Source organism: Rhodamnia argentea, chromosome 6 (assembly GCF_020921035.1).
Source record: "Rhodamnia argentea isolate NSW1041297 chromosome 6, ASM2092103v1, whole genome shotgun sequence".
NCBI classification, from domain to species: domain Eukaryota; kingdom Viridiplantae; phylum Streptophyta; class Magnoliopsida; order Myrtales; family Myrtaceae; genus Rhodamnia; species Rhodamnia argentea.
Window position 1 is genome coordinate 4,873,389 of NC_063155.1, and position 22,881 is coordinate 4,896,269.

At 39.5% G+C, this 22,881-nt stretch overlaps 3 protein-coding genes across 5 annotated transcripts in view; all 3 read left to right on the top strand.

The window, feature by feature from the left end:
• The window catches only part of LOC115729447 (putative disease resistance protein At3g14460), a 71,423-nt gene extending 71,039 nt beyond the window's left edge, over positions 1-384 (top strand). The window contains exon 4 of the mRNA XM_048280933.1: positions 302-384. The gene's annotated coding sequence lies outside the window, so the exon portion shown is untranslated. The remainder of the gene's footprint in view (positions 1-301) is intronic.
• LOC115733080 (putative disease resistance RPP13-like protein 1) overlaps positions 1-22,881 on the top strand; it is a 491,263-nt gene that overhangs the window by 424,086 nt on the left and 44,296 nt on the right. Inside the window, exons 9-10 of one of the 3 annotated variants that reach the window (XM_048280909.1) lie at positions 305-392; positions 553-575. In XM_048280909.1, coding sequence (XP_048136866.1) covers positions 305-353 — 49 coding nt within the window. In that variant the 3' untranslated portion in view covers positions 354-392; positions 553-575. Of the gene's footprint in view, positions 1-304; positions 395-552; positions 576-22,881 lie in introns of those variants that run through there. The other 2 variants (XR_007198758.1, XM_048280916.1) reach the window with 2 other exon arrangements.
• LOC115729449 (putative disease resistance RPP13-like protein 1) overlaps positions 1-22,881 on the top strand; it is a 95,112-nt gene that overhangs the window by 66,178 nt on the left and 6,053 nt on the right. The window contains exon 2 of the mRNA XM_048280130.1: positions 15,990-16,054. Within this exon, the coding sequence (XP_048136087.1) occupies positions 16,004-16,054 (51 nt within the window). The 5' untranslated portion in view covers positions 15,990-16,003. The remainder of the gene's footprint in view (positions 1-15,989; positions 16,055-22,881) is intronic.

Genomic DNA, 22,881 nt, shown 5'->3' on the forward strand with positions numbered 1-22,881 from the left:
TCCATAAATCACCCTACATTTGGGTCGTGATCTCTCGTGGGTTAGGAACTATTACTAGCAGCTTGTTAGGAATTTTCAGCCTATATAGTTATGCTTCATGCTCGCACATCCACCATTTGAGTCTCCAACAATTATTCCAATGGTTGAGATTGTAATGATATACTACCTGCCTCTTGTGTTTGCATTGTTAGCAGTGACCTCTGGGGCTAATCTATTCAGTTCCTTTAAAGTGACAGTTGTTTAGGTTTACTCTACAGTGGAATATTATCTGAAAATACCTTCTTATGTGGCATTCTTCCTGCAGGGAGTTCCTGAAAAAAAGCTTCGAGCTCACTTGGGTTCCTTTTGTTTAACTGGAAATCTTGCTCTTCAACCAATGTATACCTTGTCTGGTACATCTCCCTCTATGCTACTGTTGCATGTGTAATTATTGAAGCAATTTTCTTATGACACTGTACGGCTCTATTAGAGTTTAGATAATTCGTAATCTGAATTTCGGTTCACTGTGGGTGTTATTGCACATAAAACATGGTGCTTTGACCATATAAATAGGTGGCCAGAAAAAGGCGAGTTGCATTTCCTCCAGGAATTGGTCATCGGAAGTTGTCCTCGATTCACATCTTTTGTGACAGTAGAAGGAGAAATCGAGCTACCGTGCAACCTTGAAAGGATGGAATTAAGGGATTGTACGAGTTTAGAAAAGCTTCCGAGCAAGATGGAGGCACTGAGACATTTGAGCATATGGAATTGTCCGAAAATAAAGGGACTAACCACTCCTCCGGATGGCCCCAATAGTAATAACCTGATGCCTCAACTTGAATCTCTTGAGATATATGACTGTGATTCTCTAACATTGTTTTCCTTTGCTGAGGGTAGACTCGCTGCTCTGAAGACACTCATAATCGGATGGTGCAAGAGAGTGGAGTTGCTGGAAGAGATCACCGTGGGAGAATCGCTGGAATCTTTGACTATTATCTGGTGTGAGAATTTCGGAAGCCTACCACGGTGCCTTCACGTGCTCTCCCATCTCACTAGTTTGGCAATACAGGGGTGTAAGATAGAGGACTTCCCTCCCCTTCTTCCATTCGTTGCTCAATACGAATTTATTTAATTTTTTTCCCGTTTGAAGAAGTGTCGCATAGAATTTCCAGAAAACCACCGATCTGTGGGAGTGTGTTCGTTCTCGGTTGGGGGGGGGGCTCTCACCCACAGTCGAAATATTAAGCAAATGCTGTAAAGAAGAGCATCCTCTTCCTAGTATGCAAAGTTACCCCCACAAGCATTTGCTTCTCTTGAATGAAGTACAACTGAAAAGAAAAAATGATATTTAGCTGCTTGAATCCTGGCAAGGGCTTCCTTTAGTGTCCAGTTGCACTGCTTGCGAAAGTTGATGATATTCTTGTATGCCACTGCTCCATCCATCTCCACTACTGCTGCCTTGGGCCAGCTTTTTCCTTTATCCGCTTCAATGCTCCTTCGAACAGCAAGTAATTGAGATTCACCCTCCTCTACACCCAACCATCTCCCCTGTTTCATTTCTGGCCTCAATCCCAACAACAGCCAGCATCCGCCCAATCTTGACTTGACTTCCATTCTTACCCGCAACACACTCCAAAATAGCTTTTCTAAAAAACCTGTATAAATGACAGTTTTAGTGTCTGGTGATCTATGGGTAAAATCACTGCATTTCCAGCTTTCCACATATACCAACAGGTGTAGGCAATCTTTAGAATTGTCCAGCGGAAAAAAAAATCTCATCAGAATGATTCCTGTCTTGTTTGTTCATTTTTTGTAGCTGGCAGGTGGTTATGCATATAATTCTGGTTGTCTAATCGCTCTCTCGTAGGTGTTCATCGTGCACGTAAGATAATTATTGGTCAGTACTAATTGATTGTCCTGTTCCAGATTTTTGGATGTGAAATATGAAGAATGTGGAAGGACTATCAATGGTGGCGGACGTGATATGTGTAGAGGTTCCTGTTTCCTTCCTCCGTGTCCTCTCTTTGGATGAGAAATATGTGGAACGGGGCAAGACTATTAAGTGGTCTTCACAGCCATCTCCCCGCTTTCAGAAGCTGACATACTTGCCGGACGATGGCTTCCCTCCCTCTCTCCCAAGTATTCTGCATCATTCAATGTGGGATTCTGAAAGATCAGTGCTCGAAATTCCATGGCGACTATTGGCACCTCATCCAATAATCCCACTTGTCGTAATGGATCAAGTGCGGTTCCAATAAGAAGATTTCTCTCCCAACTGTTTTAATTTTCATTTGTCAGGTAATGATTCAGACTTCTTTCTTTCTTCCACACTTGTCATCTAGTTACTGCTGCTGCTCCGGGATGCATTTCCATTCCACTTCCTCAAGTCGATGCTAAAAAGGTCCATGTTTTTCCATGGACATGCGTCGCATAAATTTCCACAAACCAGCTACTGAAGGTCCAAGGTTGATGTTTCGGTTGCTGGGTTTTGTTTGACAAGGAAGTAAGCAATGAAAGGGTTATAATGCTAACGGGCTTACAGCAAGTCAACCTTGTTTCATACAAAGTGGCTGTACCTCAAAACAAATTACTCTCGTGGAGTTGCTCACATTGCTGGAATTGGGATGCGTCAAATGGGCCAGTCTATATCGGTGATATATGTAGAACTTTGTAAATGGAGTGCACTATGCTTTGCGTGAGAATCATGAAGTATTGGTGCTCTTGAATTAGTATTGTTCTGCAATTTAAGCATTTGCCGTATTTTCTCTTACCAAATATCTGCTTCTTACGCCCTAGCTCATTGACCTGAATTCTCTCAACTGTGCTTGTTTTGCAGAATATCCCACTGTCATCTGTATTTGGCAAATTCTCTCGGGAGGATCAACTGCAAACACTGCCGATGTGGATGGAGAGGGGCAATCAGGAACACTATGCTTCGTTACTCTTTTGAGTAATCCTAGAAGTCTCACTTCTGCCCGGGAAGGTCGTCCTCCAAAAAAGCAAAAAGATGAAAAAAAAAAAGAAAAGAAGAAAAAAAGGAAGATTGCTGCTTGTTCGTGCGTGCCCAAGAGGAGAGAAGGAGCTGTCAGCCAAGAGGGAAAACGGTCAATTTGAAAGCAAATGTTGTTGTAATTTGCTCGAATTTCGACATGTTATTCACCAGACTGAGGGCTACGAGTTGATCGGTTTTGTTCATAGACAACCTTTTTCGAATTTTCTTTACTTTTTCCAATTGCGGGTACGGTTTTTTTTATTCCATTTGGAGTAATCCAACTCCGTGGTGATAAAATACCTTTGTATTGTTGACGTTGAGCCTCTAGTGTATGACTAAAGAAGAAACTCTATATAACCTGTTATTCTCAGTGATTATTGGAGGTTTTCTAAGCTGTCCGTGATTTTTCCCTCATGGGTTTTTCACGTAAAATCTTGGTGTTTTGCCTTTGTCCCCTTAATATATCAACATTATATTTGCTTATTTTGAGATTATATAGCTGGAACATACTGCTGGTCGTTGGTGGAGTTAAGTTGATCCTTTTGTCGGTTTAGTTTTAGGGAAGAAATTGATCCTGGATTGGGTTAATTCTTGGCGAATTGCTGCCTAGTTCTTCCCAAGACGATACCACTCGCAACCCAGTAATTCTTCCGTCACGAGCAAGACAAGATACAAGCTCTACCATCATAAGTGGATTATCCTCACGTAAATGTCAATTTCACATGACCGTGATTCAAATGAAATGATTATATTAACGATGGCCGTCGGCGAAGGATAGGAATATTATAAAAGTTATTCTTTTGTTTCTTTTCTTTTTTTAACTTATTTATCTTTTCACGCAATTAATATGCAATCTCTCTCAACAATTTCTACGAAATTTAGATTTTTATACAGCACGTATCTTCATCTGGTCAACCAAACTCGGTTGCCTTCATTTAAAGTGTTATGAATCTTCTCTTTTGTTCGTTAAAATATACCAATACTTTGCATGCAATTATTAACTTGAACGATGAATGCTTTGATAATACCTAAATACCTCTCGCTAATGATTTAGATTGAGCGATTTTCCCAACCACGCTACGTGATATGTCGATCTATAGATGAGATATAAATAAAATAAGCATATTCTAAGTCGGCAATACATTTTGCTCGGGTCAAAAGGAGAAGAAACCCGCACCTGTGTGCGCCAAAATAACTCTTGAGAAATCTCCCCTTGTCTAAACAACAGCTTGTGCGAAACATCAAAATTTGCAAATGTCAAAAATGACAAGTCAACTTTCATTATTTATGATATAGTATTGTTTCCTTTTTTTCTGTACGAATTCCATGATACAGTATCGCCAGATTCTGCAAGGATAAGCCTCGCCTAGGCGACGTTGAGGCCGACCTCACCTCCCCTCACGAGGCCGACCTCATCGACCCACTCCTCTAGCCGATCGCCTATTGACGACCAGCTGAGGAAGAAGAGGAGAGAGGGAAGAAAAGAGAAAGAAAAAAGAAAGAAATAAATAAATAATATTAAAATATCATTAAAAATACTACGTCAATGCCGGTAGTGCCACGTTAGCGATTTCTGATCAAAATTGATCGGAAGGACCAAATTGACATAAATACAAAAGGTTAAGGACTGAATTAGCACAAATGCAAAAGGAAAAAAGTTTTATGAAAATTGACACATCACAATAGGTTTAGGAATTTTTGGGTAACTTCCCTGAGTTATGAGTTTAATATTGAAAGAAATATGAAAAAGAGTTCGTAGTTAGTTCCAACGACCACATTAAGAGTGCCCTAAAAGCACACCCTTCTTCAAATTTTGAAAATGAAACAGAAATTTTTTAAAATTGTATGCATGAATTTACAGGTTGATTTTAATGCAATTCGAAATGCTTCAGATGCTCTTGTAAAATAAAAGTTACATGCCATTTCACCGATTTTGACAATTGCAGTAGTACGAAGCCCTAACACCATGCTTCAAAGGCATTGAGGGGGCTGTTGGTAATCAGTTCAAGGAAAGTCGTTTGGTTATCCCCTGTTTCCTTTTGTTTTTGAATTTTTAGCATTTTTTTTTTAAAAATTTCAGCTTATTTTTAGAATTATGTTAAAATAAAAAATTTTAAATTCAACAAAAAAATGCCATAGTAGACCTCCGGCGAGCCACGTCGGCGTCATATATAAATAAAAAAGTGCCACGTCGGATTTCCCGTGAAGAATATCGAAGTTGGCACTTAAGTAATCATTTTTCAAAAAATTTGGCACTAAAGTATCAGATTAAAATTTTTGGCATCAAAGTGATCTCCGTACATAACTTTTGATACTAAAAGTATCCTTTTGCTCACTTGGTCCGTCCATACTCGCCCTCGCCACTACCGCCCCACCATCGCTAGCAATCGCCGACGACGATGGGGCATGGTCGCCCGCGGCCAGGGGCCGACGACCTCTGCCAAATGCAAGTGAGGGCCGCTAGGCTCTTGCCTACGGCCGGTGAGGCTCGCCAATAACGGTGAGGTGGCGGCAGTGAGGCAACGAGGGTTACAAGAAGCGCTTGTCGCCACAGCCCTTTTTTTCTTTTAGTTTTTTTTTTTCTAATTTTTGTAACTTATTTCAATTTATTTTAAATAAAACTTTTATTTTAAAAATTTTCTGTTAATTTTTATTTTTTAAAATCTATTTTCAATTTTTAATTTTTTTCTAAAATTTGAAGTCCACATGGACTTCAATTTTTTTTAAAATACCAATTAAAAGTCAAAAATTAATTAAAAATGTCACGCGTTGAGATCGGCCAAAATTTTTCGTCGAAGGCACCAAATGATCCCTTTCTGTCCGACTTGGCACTAAAGTGATTCGATTAAAACTTTTAGTACCACAGTGATTTCCGTACACAACTTTTGACACCAAAAATGTCCTTTTGCCGATCAAGTCGGATATCGACCGTTAAAATTCTTACCCAGCCTGGACTATGATTTTGAAAACTATTATACTTTCTCCGTATAAATAACAGCATCGGGGTGAGCCAGGTCCCGAGAAGAAAGTTGCTTACCCAGAGTCGTTCAGATCGTGCATTTGCCAAACAATGAAACCGGGTCGGACAAGTCTCGGTAGCTCCAAACTTTAATAGAAGAGTCAGTGCCCCAAGCTCGCACAGAGTCATTGCCCCAAGCTAGTTGAAGGGGCAATTCTTTTTCCGCTCTCAAGCCTACTCAAATGAACGAGTATGTTTCGCATTCGAATTCAGTGCATGCTATTCGAAATATCCGGTTTTTCGTCTGGTGAAAAAAAAATTGAGAGTTAACATGCTTGATATCAATGTGGACACTTTTCGCGTGAGCTAGCACGTGCCAAAACACAATCAAATGTGGAGAACTATTCCGACCAAAAAAAAAATATGGAGAACTGTGGTTTATTACAATGGCTCTCTTTAGATTTTGTTAATGACGGGCCTGTCATCTTTCTAAGTCCCTCTCCTTCCTTATTTTAACGTAATAAAGATGAGTCATCATCGTCACCCAACCACAACAATATCGTTGGAATTGTACGGTGAGTCGGCCGTAAGAATCAGCATCCATGGAAAACCCTCAAAAGTCAAAACTTCATCCTTGGTACTTTTGTCAAAGGATTCAGTGCAAAACATAAGCCATCCATCAACACACCGCCATGCAAAAAAAAATAACCACCCTCCTATACAAATTTTCAAAAAAAAAAAAAAAGGCAAGAAAATCACCAACTGTACTGAATCATAAAAGCCAAGTTATAGGCTTTAATCTTGCAAATTAAGTCATCAGAAGTTAGTTCTGTTACAATATTAATGCGAAAACTAATCAGGATTTTGCGAATTAAGTCAACGTGAAACTCTTAGAAAAATAACGAGAAACGATAAAAGATATTAGAAATTACGTGATTCGGTCCGAATATCGATACCTACATCACGAGAAGAGTCGGTAAGAATAATCCACTATAATCCGAGAATTGGAGCTACAATAACTTAATTCGCTCGTCTTTTCCAAACTTAGATTATATCCAAACTCAAAGTATTTTGATATAAAACAACTCAGATATAAAACTCGTGTGTGAAGTCTGCGTTCGTGTCCGTGCGATCGAAAAGAAAAAATTCCAGATCGTCGTGTCCCTTTGTTCTCTTCTTCGAGCGCGACCCTTTTTCTCGTTACTGTGCGGCTGCCTCGGTTTTTTTTTTTTTGGAACAGAACCGCAAAAGTTCTCTCTATTTCTTTTTGTAGGGTTGGTGCAGGCCAGATAAAAACAAAAAGGCAAACCCTTTCTTTACTCTGGGCCTCACGCACTTTCTTCTTTCCTTCTGTTTTTTTTTTTTTTTTTAGCGTCCAAATCAAATCTTCTCTTTTCTTTGCACTAAAGAAAGTGCCGTCCAAGTTTGGTCACCTTGGACAATTACAAAGTACCAAAAGGAAAATAATAAGCAACAGCAAGAGTCTAATAAATATCGAATTTTGTAATGAGCTCAAACTCGAGACATAATATAACAAGTTTATTATTACTTTATCACATTATGTTCGTTAATGGTAGAAAGTCTAACCCAAATATTAAGCTAATAGGGCTGAAGTGACACAATTGAAATAGGCTTATGACTTTTTTTAGCAATTTTTTTTTATAAAAACTTCATTAGTCAGGATCCACCAACGATAATCATCTCTGGATTCTTGTTGAATAACCTTTGCCTATCTGTCTCCACAGTTCTACTGGCCCTATTGACACGGTCACCTGGGATTATCACACTTAACCCAGTGGAGTAAGAATATCCCCAAGATAATGGGAAGTACCACAATAGCATTTCCCTTATGTACCGGAAACATCAATATACGTATATGATGCCTAATTAGGCCCACTAGATTAGCCAATAGGTTTCATTTTTATTTATTTTTTTATTTTTTTGTTTAATAAACGTTTTGGGTAGAGCCTAATGTCTTGATAGTGCCAAACGACGGAACTGCCAGAATATTGCTTATTATTCCATCTAGCAAACGTTAGTGGTTAGTTTAATGACAGTAGCTGGATAACGTCTATCCACTGCTTAGTTTGAAGGAATCACAAGGTTTAATGTCTTTCTATTGAATCTTTTGGGGGTAGAACCTGATGTTTTAGTAGTACGTACCTATGGAATAGCAAGATTATAACATACTAATTATTCCATCTAGCCAAATATTGCAATTAGTCATTTTCGCAAGGAGAAATTAATCCAAATCCCTATTAACGTTGGGGATAGTGCACGTTTATCCCTAAACTTTCAGTTGTTACACAATACCTTCGTTTTGTTATATCCATTAGCCTTCGTTATTTTCTTTCGTTAACCTGTGTAGTACAGATGACCTTTTTGTTTTTTGGTCGGATTTGTGCAGATGACTTGCAAGGTGTAAAACTATACATTTCAGCTCAATTTTTAAGGAAAAATCCTTTTACCCACAATTGCTGTAAAATAAATTAGACAAAATAGAATATGGGAGAAATTATATTATATAAGATACTAGTAATAGAAAGCACAAGTACTAATAGTAATATTGAACAAAATTTGATAAATGTCGCTACTTTAATAAAACTAAAGAATGTATTCAAGAAAAAAAATACATGCTAAATAAAAAGGTAAAAGGACTAAATAACACAATGAATTGGATGATGTCCCTAACCCTTTCGCTTGTTTAGCTCAAAGTGCGTGCTTTTGTTTTTCTTATTGAACAGATAAAAATGTATACTGAAAAGTTTTGGTTTTTTATGAGTTTATGGTTCATGAAACTACAAATACCTGAGAATAATCCCTAAACATTACGAGACAAGCATTAGTGGACGAAAAGTATTTTATTTTGATTCCTCTAACCACTATTGAGCATCCTTGAACAGTCTTGGTCTTTGTTTAATGTTTTTGGTAGGTGAAAGTCATGGCCTTCCTCGACTTTATAGTTATCTCTCTCCATTAGCTCGTTATCACTTGGCTTCTCCATAACTATACTCATTCCCCTACTCAACAGCGTTCTCCTCCAGCTCGTCTGAACTCTGAATCTAGCACTCGTGCTTGCTGGATTGCTGTCGTTGATCTAATTCCGTTCACCAGTTTGTTCCAGGAAATCGACTCGAAATAGGTAAGAGACATCTATCTACTTGCTCTGTCTTTCCCTCGAACAAAAACAGCCAGAAAGCATCTGGTGGGCATTTATTACACGAGTGCAACAAGCAATTCTTTCTGAAAACTTTTATATTAATGGAGGCAAAAGCAATATTTTTTTAGCAAAAGGAGAGGCGGCAGTAGCAACAATATTTTGGTTCTTGAACAGATTTCAGGCCCATCTATAATCCTGATTGCAAGTTCAATAACCAATTTTGGGGGAAGTTGATGTCAAATACTTGCTGTCCCGATTAAAGTTGCGGCTTGATTGCATAATACGTGGTGATATGTTGGATATTTTCGCCATTGGTGTTCATGAAATTGCATATCGTTAGGTCACTCTCGATCACGTATTCATGTGTAATTTCATGAACTTTCATGTGTTACATCTCATAGAAGTCATAAACAAAATGTTATATACATTCGTTGCATTCTAGATTTGTCAATTAGGGGGCATGTTCAATAAGAACACATGTAGATTTATTAAGTGTTGTTATTTGGGGAATTACAGATCAACCATTTACTTATTTAGGGAAAGTCATATTCACAATTTTAAGTGTGTTCATATTTGCAGATTTGGGCAGATTTAGGATTTCTCATTACATATTAGGATGGACTTTCATTATATTCGTGTTATATTAGAAAAAATAATAGAATTTTCATGGACAAGTGTTATCATGCAAATCTAGACATGATTCCAATAGACAAGTACGAAAGAGATTAATGAATGAAAAAACACAATATGAATAAAATGACAAAAGTTGGAATTTACTATGGTTAATCGATAAGCACGATAGAAATTCTACTAATGGAAGAGGATAAATGTGAAAAGCGAAGCAGCGAAGCCAATTTGCGTCTCCATAAGTTTCTTTCCCATCAACTCTTTATCAACTTTGCTTCACTTTCACGACAAAAGAGTTCATGATACCCAAGAATGTCTCGGTCTCCCCGAGTTTAGGGTTTATTTACATCAGTAAGTATATGATAGTGGAAACTACAAATGTCTGGGGATAATCTCTAAATATTACAGAACAAGCACTTATGGACGACAAAAGAGTTCATGATATCCAAGAATGTCTCGGTCTTCCCGAGTTTAGGGTTTATTTACATCAGCAAGTATATGATAGTGGAAACTACAAATGTCCGGGGATCATCTCTAAATATTACAGAACAAGCACTTATGGACGACAAAAGAGTTCATGATACCCAGTAATGTTTGGGTCTTCTTGAGTTTAGGGTTTATTTATATCGGCAAGTATATGATAGTGGAAACTTCAAATGTCTAGGGATAGTCTGTAAATATTACAGGACAAGCACTTATGGACGACAAAAGAGTTCATGATATCCAGTAATGTTTGGGTCTTCCCGAGTTTAGGGTTTATTTATATCGCCGAGTATATGATAGTGGAAACTTCAAATGTCCGGGGATAATCTCTAAATATTACGGAACAAGCACTTATGGACAAAAATTCGCAGCAAGATGGACGGCAATATCTGCTTAACGCTGATGAGTTAGTAGTTGATGATTGGGCTTGATGCGAGAATCGTGGTCCTTTGAACTCGATTTTCCTGTTTATTGGTGTGATGGGTAAAGAATAATCTTCAATAGATTATACATTGTCAGTCAGTGATCTATGACTCATTCACCAGTTGCAGAGTAACATAAAGCAAGTTGCTTAATGGACTAGTTGGTGTGCTTACCCATTTTCTTGTTTAGCCTAAAGCACGTGTTTCCATTCTCCTTATTGGACAGATAAAGTAAGATGTCATTGTTGGGTGGATCCTTAATATTTTCTGTCTTAAAAATGTTTATTTTAGTCGTTGCAAGCTGTATAAATATGCTTATTTGTCAATCCTAATAACTGGGGTCAGCTTCATTCATCGCTAAACAAGGAAAAGGGCTAGGCATACCAACTAATCCATTAACCAGCATGACCAACTAACATTATATAATCTACTGGAAATTATACTCTATGCATGACACTAGTGAACTTGAAAAATCGTGTTTAAAGGACCACGATTCTCTTATCAAGGCTATTTCCGGTTATAAACAATTACCTCAGCACTCTTCAGTATATCATTGCTGCAAATTTTTTGCATTGTAACTGTCACGTGAAAGTCTTCATTAATCGCACATTCACCATTAAAGCGGAAAACAAAGACATTGAAAGCCAACAAATCACTCGTGAGTGACAACAATAAAGTAAAAAACGAGGACATTGCAGTCCATTAAGCACTCTAGGTTGGTCATATTAAGACTGTTTTGCAAGTAAAGGTCCGAAACAAAAGTCTAGATCCGAAGAGTAAGGAGAGCAATTGACGTCGCAAGCACTTGTGGAGAAAACGTATTTAATTTTGATTCCGGTACCCACTGATGAGCATCCTTGAAACGTCTTGGTCTTTGTTTAATGTTTTTGGAATGTGACAGTTGGAATGTGACAGTCTTGGTCTTCGTCGACTTTTGTAGTTTTCATACTCGTATCCCTGCTCGACTGTGTTCTCTTCCTCGTCAGAACCTAGGAATTCTACTTGGCACAGGTAAGAGACATATCTATCTACTTGCTCTCCTTTTTCCCTCAAACTGATGCAACAGCAGCAAGATTAAATCAATTACATGCCTATCTATACTCCGGATTAAAGTTGATGTCCAATACTTGATGTGAAGTTTAATAACAAGCTTAATAACGAGAAATTGTTATTTTAGATTTTGTTAGATAGTAAGATCAGGACATTAAGGTTACTTTTTTAATCTCTCTATCATTGTTCTTTTTGCTAAACACAAACGTGCGTGAAATGATTTTATACGATTAGTAATCCCAAGCTCGAAGTGTCCATTTATGATGGAATCGGTATCTTTGTCCTACTCGCAGAGTAATTGGGTACGAACAATAAATATCGCAAGATGATAGCTTCATTCCTCTTCAGCAAAGATTCACAAGAAAGTCACATTGCTATGATTTCGCTGTGCCAAACAAAATAAATAACTTTCGTATAATGTGCATTAATCTCATATTAAACAGACTTCGCATATTGTTGAACCCTAAAAAGTCCAAGTTGTCATTTTATATTGTACACTCCTCAAAGTGAGTAACTCTCTTGTATTTGTCCATTGATTTTGCTCTATATTCATGTTTTTTCCCTTTGAGCCCGAGAGAGAGAGAGAGAGAGAGAGAGAGAGAGAGAGAGAGAGTGATATCCCGAATTCCGACCCACTTTCGAAGTTATGAATGAATGAAATATCTCATAAATGTATTTCTGCTAAATCTCACTCGGATTTGATCATTCTTGAGAAGACTAACCAATGGAGAATGGCTAGCTAGACAAATCAAGTACGTTGACATAAGAACTTGATCCTAGATTGACTATTGGCCATAAGAATTGTCGAGGGAATACTTTGGACCATTAGAGGCCGATCCTAGAACGGTTAAAGAACGATTTGGCTAATACCCTACAATTGGATCACGGGTGACCCCGTTTGACCATTTATGGGTTCCGAACGTCCCCGAATCATTTTCTAACGATCGTGTCCATCGGGACTAGTGATTGACCCTCGCAATTACATAACAACCAAAGTCGCCATGGCTCGAGTAATTCTTAAACGTAATATTAATCACGGATCGATACGCGTAACTTCTAAAAGCTGCCCGTTAGTTTGAGATACGTTGAAATCCCAATTGATTGAGATTGATCGCGAATCGGACTTCGAAATTAGATGTCGGATCTTCGGGGGTTCCAATAATTAAATTTTGGACGTTGCCTCATCCGAAATATAATTTCTTTGCGGTTCGCCCTAAAAGGTTCATAATCTCATTTCAAGAATCCCCAATTTGGAAGGCAAAGCCGTAGTTATAGAGAGCGATATCTATTTACGCATACCAATTGTCCCCATGGAGCACTCAAATTGACTCCCACAATCCATGGGTTGAAAATTGAGAGGCTGATATTAAGAGCGAGACAGTGAGAACTCGGGCGGCTAAGTTGTCTATGAAGCTGACTATAAGAAGCGGTGCTGATCGCAATAGCATGGCGGTGGGCCGGTGGCCGAGGGACGATGGTGCTCTCTCTTGCTCCATTCTCGCTTCTTCTTTTTTTTAATTTTAATCCCTCTTTAAGTTATTTTTTCTTTGCTTTTTTCACAGTTCATTTGAGCCTGTTCTTTGAAATTTTAGGCAACTCCCTAAAAACATGACCATTTTGCCAACCGTGATTAGAGGAGCGAGATTAAAAATAATCCATAATGCCCCGACTCATGAGGGCAAAATAAATAAGATGCGAAAATTATAGAACACAAAGACAAGAAAACCAACTTCGAAGCCAAATAAAGAAGAAATCTCAGGGACGCGATCTTTAAACAACATGGCAGCCGAGGCAAAAGTTGGAGTTACGACCGAGACATGAAGATCATCACGGATACGCCGGAGACAAATCCACGGGCACCGACGAATTCTCGCTGGATCGAGATTAAATGTTAAGAATTTTTTTGTTATTAATTTGAAACCAGAGGACACTCCTGAACAGTGAAAATCGGACGGACGTGAGCAGAAAGGGTTCGACACGTGGCGACAGATGACTCGTCGAGCGATGGCATCCAAGGACTTTCTAGAGATACCGGTCCCATGGGATCCATTCTTGTTACGAGCCATGTGATCGACGGCAGTGATGGGGGTTTTCGTGTGAGTCCGAGTCACAGTCGATCTTCGCGCTAAGCGAGTCGTCCCTTTTTGCCGAGGGCCACGTGATAGGTTGATGTGGCAAGCGCTTACGTGTTGTTCACCAATCACGGACTGACACGTGTCACGGAAGTGGAAATAAATAAAAATTAAAATCTTAAAAGTTTCTTTTCTTCGTTCTCTCTCTTCTTCATCCTCCCTCTATGAGCGTGGGCTTGACTTCGAAGCTAGCCTAGTAACCACCTCGACACGCGCAACGCCTTCGAGCACGGCTTATTGCTACCCACCATAAATCATAAATAGAAGGTCAAACATATAAATTTGACTTTCCAAGTCCATCCATGGACAATTATTTATGGATAAATTTCATTTTCCAGAATTAAAATGAAGCCTAAGTTGTCAAAACGAAAGAAAGAAAGAAAGAAAAACTTGCAATTGAACGAGATTTGACCGGCGTGTGCATTTGGGAGGGTAGATGGAGAGAAGAGAGGGTCAAGGGAGAGTAACGGCAGTTCGCCAAAAATGTAATGCGATGGGAAAGCAAAAGGAAGTCGTGCGCTGGAACTTTAAAAGCACGTTGACGGCGATTCCTTGCCGTCTAAAGCCGGCGACGCTGAAGCTACCGTGCACGTAACGCCGCCTCCGGGCCTCTCTCAAAAGTCGTAAGTGGGGAGAGGAGAGCAAAGAGGGATAGATTTTTAGAATCTAAAAGTTCAAAAAAAAATTTCAAATTAATAAGAAAAAAAATTCTTAACATTTAATTATTTAGCAAAACAAATTCATTTTTAGAACCCTTTCTGCTCACGTCCATCCGATTTTCACTGTTAAGGAGTGTCCCTTTCTTTGCATAGAATCTCATTTCAAGAATCTAAAGTTTGGAAGGCAGAGCTGCAATTATAGAGAGCGATATCTATCTACGCATACCAATTGCCTCTATAAAGCACTCAAATTGACTCCCACAATCTACATGCTAAAAATTGAGAGGCTGAGATTAAGAGTGAGATGGTGAGACCCCGGGCAGCTAAGTTGTCTATGGAACTAACAATAAGCAGCAGTGCTGATGGCAACAGCATGGCGGTGGGCCAGTGGCCGGGGGACGGTGGTTCTCTCTGTTGCTCCGTTCTCGCTTCTTCTCTTTTTTTAAATTTTAATCCCTCTTTAAGTTATTTTTTCTTTGCTGTTTTTTTTTCTTTTATTGAACTTAAATTGCAAAAGATACGTGAAAATCTAGTTATAATTCTAGTAGACAAGTACATGAGAGATTACTGAATGGAAAACCATTATATGATTAAACATGAAAACAGTCCGATGAAAATTATAGTAACGGTTAATTTCAAGCATGTCATGTGACGCTTGGAAATTTTACTACTGACGAGAAAAAGGCATTCACATAGGGATTGACGAGGAGGAACGTGAACACTGAAGCAACAGTGCCAGTTAGCGTCTTGCAAAGTCTCTGTGTTCTTCATTTGCGCTCTTTCACTTCTGCTTCACTTTCTAGAAACACCCCCCCCTCCCAAAAAAAAAAAATAGTGACAAGTCGTCGGAAGTACTAAAACTTATTACGAAAGTACAATTGAGTGTTAAAACTTTCAAAAAGTGTAACCGTATCCTAAAACTTATCAAAAATTGCAATCGAAGTTCTAAAATTTTTAAAAAGTACAACGAAGTCCTAAAATATTCGTGATAAATTTTAGGATATACAATAGCCTTATCCAAAACATTACATGATAGTCCAGTAAAGTCTGGTCTTCTTGAGTTTATGGTGCATTTACTAGAGCAGAGCACTTGTGGACAGAACGCATCCTTGAAAGTCTTGGTCTTCGTTTGAACTTTTTGGTAGGTGGAAGTCTTGGTCGTCCGTGACTTGACAAATAGTTCTCTCTCCATTAGCTCATTATCACTTGGCTTCACCAAAACCTACTGCTCGTGCTTGCCGGATTGTTGTCGTTGATCTCATCCCCGTTCACCGGTCGAGAGAAAGAGTAATCTCTTATTAACACCCTCGCTTCCGGAGTGTATGAGTGCCGCAAAGTCTCTTATCTGACCACGTAATCGAAACCGGACCAAGAATCCCTTGAAAGGCTTGGGTCTTTTTTTTTTTTTTCCTCTTTTTAATGTTTTTGGTAAGCGAAGGTCTTGGTCTTCCTGGACTTCAAAGTTTTTTTCCTCCATTAGCTCATTTTAACTTTGCTTCACCGTGACACCTTGCTGTTCTCTACAGTGACCGATTCACACATGGCCACTGGAGAGATCGTTTTGGGTTCCTTCTTGGCTGCCTTCTTTCAGGTCCTGTTCGAGAAGTTGACTTCTCTGGCATTGGGCTATGCACAATGGGCAGGAATCAGCACCGCCCTCCTAGAGGAGTGGAAGGAGATGCTGGTCACAATCAATGCAGTGCTGGCCGATGCAGAGGACAGGCAACTCAGCGGTAACCCTCTAGTGAAGCTTTGGCTGGACGATGTTAGGGACTTGGCCTATGACATGGAAGACATACTTGATGAGTTTGCAATCAAAGCGGCTCAGATTGAGTCGGAGGTAGAATCCAGCACAAGCAGAGGTCTGGAGAAATGGAAATTCTCTTTCTTCAGCGGAGATAAATCCTCTGGATCAAATTCAAACATGCACTCGCTCGTGTCTAAAACCAAGGTACAAGAGATCAATGGCAGGTTGAAAGTGATTGTCAACAGGAAGGCTCGTCTAAGCTTGAGAGAGAATGTTGTGGACAGATCCAACTACACCAACAAAAGGGATCCCACAACTTCTTTGCCGGAGCCTCGGTTTTTCGGCAGGGAGAAGGAAGAAGCCGAGATACTCGAATTATTGATCAATGAGGTCAAAAATTCAGATGCCACGCTGAACATAGTCCCCATAGTTGGGATGGGCGGTGTTGGAAAGACAGCCTTGGCTCAGCGGCTGTATAATGATGCCAGAGTATATAGCTCTTTTGAGAAGAGAGCGTGGGTTTGCGTGTCAGATGTTTTCGATGTTCATGACATAACAAAGACTATTTTGAGGTCAATCACTGGGCTGTCCTGTGACGGTGAAGATCTTAATGGGCTTCAAGTTAAGTTGAAGGGCAAACTATCGGGGAAGAAGTTTCTTGTGGTTTTAGACGATATCTGGAATGAGAAGTATGAAAAATGGACTGCCTTCTTAAAGCCATTTGAAGCAGGGGCCAAGGGAAGCAAGATCATTGTCACGACTCGCAACCTTGCTGTTGCTTCCATAACAAGAGCATCGCCGTATCCTTTGAAGGAATTGTCCCTTGATAATTGTACCAGTTTATTAGCCTTTCATGCTCTTGGAACGACAAATTTTGAGTGCCACCCGGATTTTGAAATAACAGGCAAGAAAATAGCTGAAAGATGTAAAGGTTTACCTTTGGCAGCGAAGATGTTAGGCGGTGCCCTACGTAATAAAGGGAATCCGAATGAATGGGAAGACACCTTAAATAACAGAATATGGGATCTTCCGAAGGCGGAGAATGATGAGGTTCTCCCTGTTTTGAAATTGAGCTATGTCCATCTTCCTTCCTATTTGAAGAGATGTTATGCTTATTGTGCAGTATTTCCCAAGGATTACGAAATTGAGAGAGATGAGCTGGTACTCTTATGGATAGCGGAGGGCATTTTAGATGGACAAAAAGCAAAGGGGAATAACTTAAGATTAGGACAGAATTACTTCGATGAGTTAGTATCCAGATCATTTTTTCAACAATCAAGTGCCAATTCATCCAAGTTTACAATGCATGATCTTTTGAATGATCTAGCAAAGTCAATTGCGGGTGGGGCATGCTTTAGTTCTGGGGGGTCTCCCTTGGAAGTTAATGAAGATGATGCATCTCTTGAGAAAGCTCGTCATGCTTCATTCATCTCGTCGCAGTTTGTTACGGCAAAATGCTTAAGAGCATATCACCGAATGAAGGTACTAAGAAGTTTGATGTTCTTGCACATTGGATCTAGAGGGGACTCCTTCTCTATTTCCATCAAGGTACTACATGACTTGCTAATAGAATTGACGTACTTGAAAGTGCTCTCAATATGTCACTGTGATATTGTAGAGGTACCGAATTGTGTTGGTGATTTAAAACATCTTAGATATCTCAATTTCTCGTACACTCATATCACAAGGCTACTCGATTCAATTGTCGGCTTGTGCAAATTACAAGCTTTGATCTTAAGAGGATGTCAAAACCTTTCAAAGTTGCCTCAAGGTATCACAAAATTGGTCGCCTTACGGTTTCTTGATATTAGAGATACAGGAAGTCTCAAAGAGATGCCCTTTGGTATTGGTAATTTAAAGAACCTTATTATCTTGTCGAAGTTTGTGGTAGGATCGGAGAAAGGGTCACGGTTGGAGGAGCTAAACAGCTTGCCACATCTTCAAGGAGAATTATTCATATCAGAATTGCAAAAAGTGGAAGAAGTTAGAGATGTAGTTGATGCTAATTTGCTTCAAAAGCGAGGCCTTACGAACTTATCCTTGCATTGGGATGAACATTTGGAAAGTCTCCAAAATCATGAGCTCGAAGCACAAGTGCTTGAGTCTTTGCAACCTCACATTAATCTTGAAAATCTCAATATTTCGAACTATGGTGGTGCAATATTCTCTTCATGGTTAGGTGGTCCATCCTATACTAAAATAGTGTCTTTGTGCTTGCGGGGCTGTCCTAATGCTATATTCCTGCCCCCACTTGGACAACTACCTTCACTTAAAGAAATATCTCTTGAAGGTCTACATGCTGTAAGAACAATAGGCTCTGAATTTTACGGATGTAAAAGGCCTTTCTCATCCTTGAGAACTTTGAAGTTGAAAGAGATGTTGACATGGAAGAATTGGTTTCCTTATGTCGGGGGCCCAAAAGAAGAAGTCGCATTCCCCTGTCTTCAACAACTTGTTGTTCGAAGTTGTCCTTCTTTGATCGGGACATTGCCTTGTCAGCTTGATTGTCTCATAAAACTTGAAATCCATTCGTGCCGGCATTTGAATAACTCAACTAGTGAGGTTTGTCTTCCTTCTCTCCGTGAGTTATACCTTGAGGATTGTAATGAGGGGGTCTTAAAGTGCTTGGTCAACCTGACTTCTTTGACCATTCTTGGAATTCAAAATCTTGCTGAGCTCGTTTGCTTTGATCATGGGTATATGAGGTGCTTGGTCAAGCTGAAGGAGCTTCATATAGGACGCTGTGACAAGCTAACATACTTATGGCAAGATAGAAATGAAATATTAAACCATACTTGCCTCCAGAAATTAGCCATCGAAAGCTGTCCTCTATTCACATCTTTTGTGGCAGGAGATGGAGAAATAGAGTTGCCGTGCAGCTTTGAAAGGATGGAATTGAGTAGTTGCACGAGTTTAGAAAAGCTTCCAAGCAAGTGGCACACATTTAAACATTTGATAATTAGGAAGTGTCCAAAAATCACAGGACTAACCATTCCTCTGGATGACCCCAGCAGCAATAACCCGTTATCTCAACTTGAATATCTTCGGATTATCGATTGTCATTCTCTGACATCCTTTCCGCTTGTCAAGGGAAGCCTTGATGCTCTGAAGATACTTTGTATTGGCGAGTGCGAGGGAGTGGAGTCGGTGAAAGAGATCACCGTAGAATCACTCGAAGAAATGACAATCGATAGCTGTGTGAATCTGGGAAGCCTACCACAGTGCCTTCACACGCTCTCCCATCTCACTCGTTTGGAGATAAGTGGCTGTCCAGCATTGGAGGTGGAGGACTTCCCTCCCCTTTCCATCACCCTGTCGTGTCTTATAATTAGTAATTGTCCGAAGATAAAGTCTCTACCAAATCAGTGGCATCAGCTTACATCCCTCCAAGAGCTATGGATTTCGGAATGCCAAAGTATCAGACGCTTTCCCAAAGGAGGTCTGCCTCCCAATTTGCGGCGCCTTTTAATAAGAGGGTGCGAGAATCTGAAGCAGCCAGCGAGAGAATGGGGCTTACATATGCTCGCGTCGCTAAAGGCTCTCTTCATTGACTTTTGCATGGGAGGGGAGGGAGAGAAGGTGTGGTTTCCTGATTCATGGAGTCTTCTCTTCCCTTCCTCTCTAACCCATCTTCGCATTTGCAACATGTGGAACGTGGAAAGACTATCGAGCGGTCTTCGCAGCCGTCTCTCCTCTCTCAAACATTTATGGATCGACTGTTGCCCGAAGCTGATGTACTTGCCAGAGGATGGCCTCCCTCCCTTCCTCCAAGAACTGTACATAGATAAATGCGAGATTCTGAAGGATCGATGCTCAAAATTCACTGGCGACTATTGGCCTCTCATCCAAGAAATCCCTCTCATCGAGATGGATTGGGTTCGGATCCAATGAATTGAGTCTTCCATGTACAGTCAGTTTTCTATGGTTAAGGTAAGTTTTTTGGTTTTCAAGGCATCGATGTCGATTCTGCTGCCTCAATTCGATGCGTAATACAAGTTGATATTTTCTCATGCAGATATTCGCAATGAATTTCCAAAACCCGCCCACTGAGGTCAATAACATCCAAGAAAGCCCACTCATCTTCAGGTAATGATTTGGACTTAATTTCTTTCTTGCACACTTGCCGTTTAGCTACTACTGCTGCTCCTGGATCCATTTCTATTCCGAATCCTCAACTCGATGCTGGAAAGTTCATGTATTTCCACGGACAAGCTGCACATGAATTTCCACATACCAGCTACTGAAGGTCCAGCGTTGACATTTGGGTTGCTCTGTTTTGTTTGACAAGGAAGTGCGCAATGAAATGGTTATAACGCTGACTGGGACAGCAAGTCAACCATTGTTTCATAAAAGCGACTATTCCTCAAAACAAATAATACCTACATGGACTTGCTCACAGTGCTGAAATTATGATGCGCGGATGTGCCTGTCTATATAGATCATTGATGATATATCTTGAACTTTGTTTGATGCGCGAAAATTGCTTGTCTTACTACTTACGGAAATTATGAGGAATAGTCGCTCTTGTATTGGTTTTTTTCCACAACTTCGTCGACTGTAATGTTTTTAGTGACCTGAATTATCTCAACTGTGCTTGTTTTGCAGAACATCCCATTGTCATCTTTGTGTGGCAAAATCTCTCAAGAGGATCATATGCAAACACTGTTGAGGTAGGCAAATGATGTGCTTATGTTCATCTTTTGCAACTTGACCAAAGAAAATAGAAGGCTGTTTATTTTGGTAGGTGTACTGATGTGCTCTCAAGTTTTGTTTTTCGGTGACATGCTCTAAAAGATTAATCTGTATCATGATGTCAATTATCGAAGTCTATACTCAGAGCCAAACGAAGAAGTTTTCTTCCAACAGCAGCAGCTACTGTAAAGAGGCAAAAACTAGGATTTAAAACAGGTGTTTTCGAGTTGGTGAATATAACAACTAAATTTACATGAACCCCTGCAGATTATAATCCATTTAAATCTGACTTCCTTGTCAAAGTCCATACTTCATCTTTCTTCCATTCAAATTCCCATACCATCTGAGGGCACTTGTTCTTTTCCTTTGTTGTCAAGGAAAGGCGGAGAGGAGCAATCGGGGGGAAGATACTCTGTCGCTCTGTTCAGTCTTCATGAAAGCCCTGACGACTACGACAATATATTTTCATTCAAAGATTGCAAGGAGGCCGTCATCGTCTACCACTCGCAACCATTTACCGAGGGTAGGCAAGTCTGTCGTTATAACCCCGCCAAGCTGCCAGACCTCCATTCATGGACAAGAGAAGATACAGTCACTATGTTCCCTAGCAAGTTATCCTCGTGACCTCGCGTTTGTGGAATATCGGCTTGTAACATTAGGCCACAGTCACTCGTGGTGATCAGCAGTCCCCCATAGTTCTGCATTAGCAGAATCATAAGGGTCATTCAGGAAAAAACAAAATCATCAAAACAGTCACATTGGTTAGACTTGGAATGGGAAGTACCATGGCATGTCTTGTTGATTTGTTGTTGCAGCCTGGTGAGTACGTGTATAATTTGTTTATCTGATTACTCTTGTAATTGTATTTTTCACATGACAAAGTATTTTTTACTGTGGGCTACCTGATTTTCTCATCCCATATTCTTTTTTTCTGTTTGTTCCCATTTTCATCTCGCACGCCATGTATCAATCTTTTGGTTGGACTTGAAGAGCCTGATGGCTGTGATTCAATCGAAATAATTATGTTGACGATGGCGAGGGACAATGCCTGTACCTTTCCATTTTCTCTATCTTTTGATTCAATTGAAATAATTAAGGTTCGACCAACTTTATGGGAAAAAGGCGAAAGACGATCCCGCCGCTATGGCATGGTACGCTTGAACGCAAGCACGTAGAAGTTTCTATTAAAAGAATATCGCAAAGAAGGTCAATTCTTTTGGGATAAAGACACCACAAGTGTCATAACTGCATACGGCGCTCACTTGAGTTTCATTACTTCCTTTTTCGATTAACCGAGCGCCATAACTTATGTACGGCTCTCACTTAAATACCATAACTTTTTTTCCGATAACTTGAGTGCCATAACTTTTTAAAAAAGTTTACCATAAGTGCTATACCACATCGGATTTTCGACACTTGGGTGAATGTTTTAAAAATAAAATTGGCACTTACGTGATCAATTGAAAATTATGGAACTCAAATGAACATTTTTAGAAGTTATGACCGTTAAGTGATCGAAAAAAAAGTTATGACACTTAAGTAAGCAAGATACAAAAGTTATGGCACTTGTACTGTACTTATCCCCAATTCTTTTGCATTCCATCTACCAGTTAAACCGCACATGCAATGCGACTAAGTGAAAAATTGACCTTCAAAAAAATTTTGAAAAAAATATTTTATTACAAATTATTTGTATTATTAATTAATGAAAATGATTATTGGTATAATTTGAAGAAATTATACGAAAATATGCAGAAAATAAAAAGTATTTCAAGATTTGGAATTTTCATTTGGCAAGGTTATTGTAAGATAGAATAGATTCAAATTCCAAAGTGGGAATATATGAGAGACAAGTAAACTTATTAATTTGCAGATTCGTCCATGACAGAATATTTATAAAATAATTAATTGAGGAATGTATGTAAACTTTATGGTGATAACAAACATGTCTAAACTTAGAGTATTGGTGGTTATAGTTT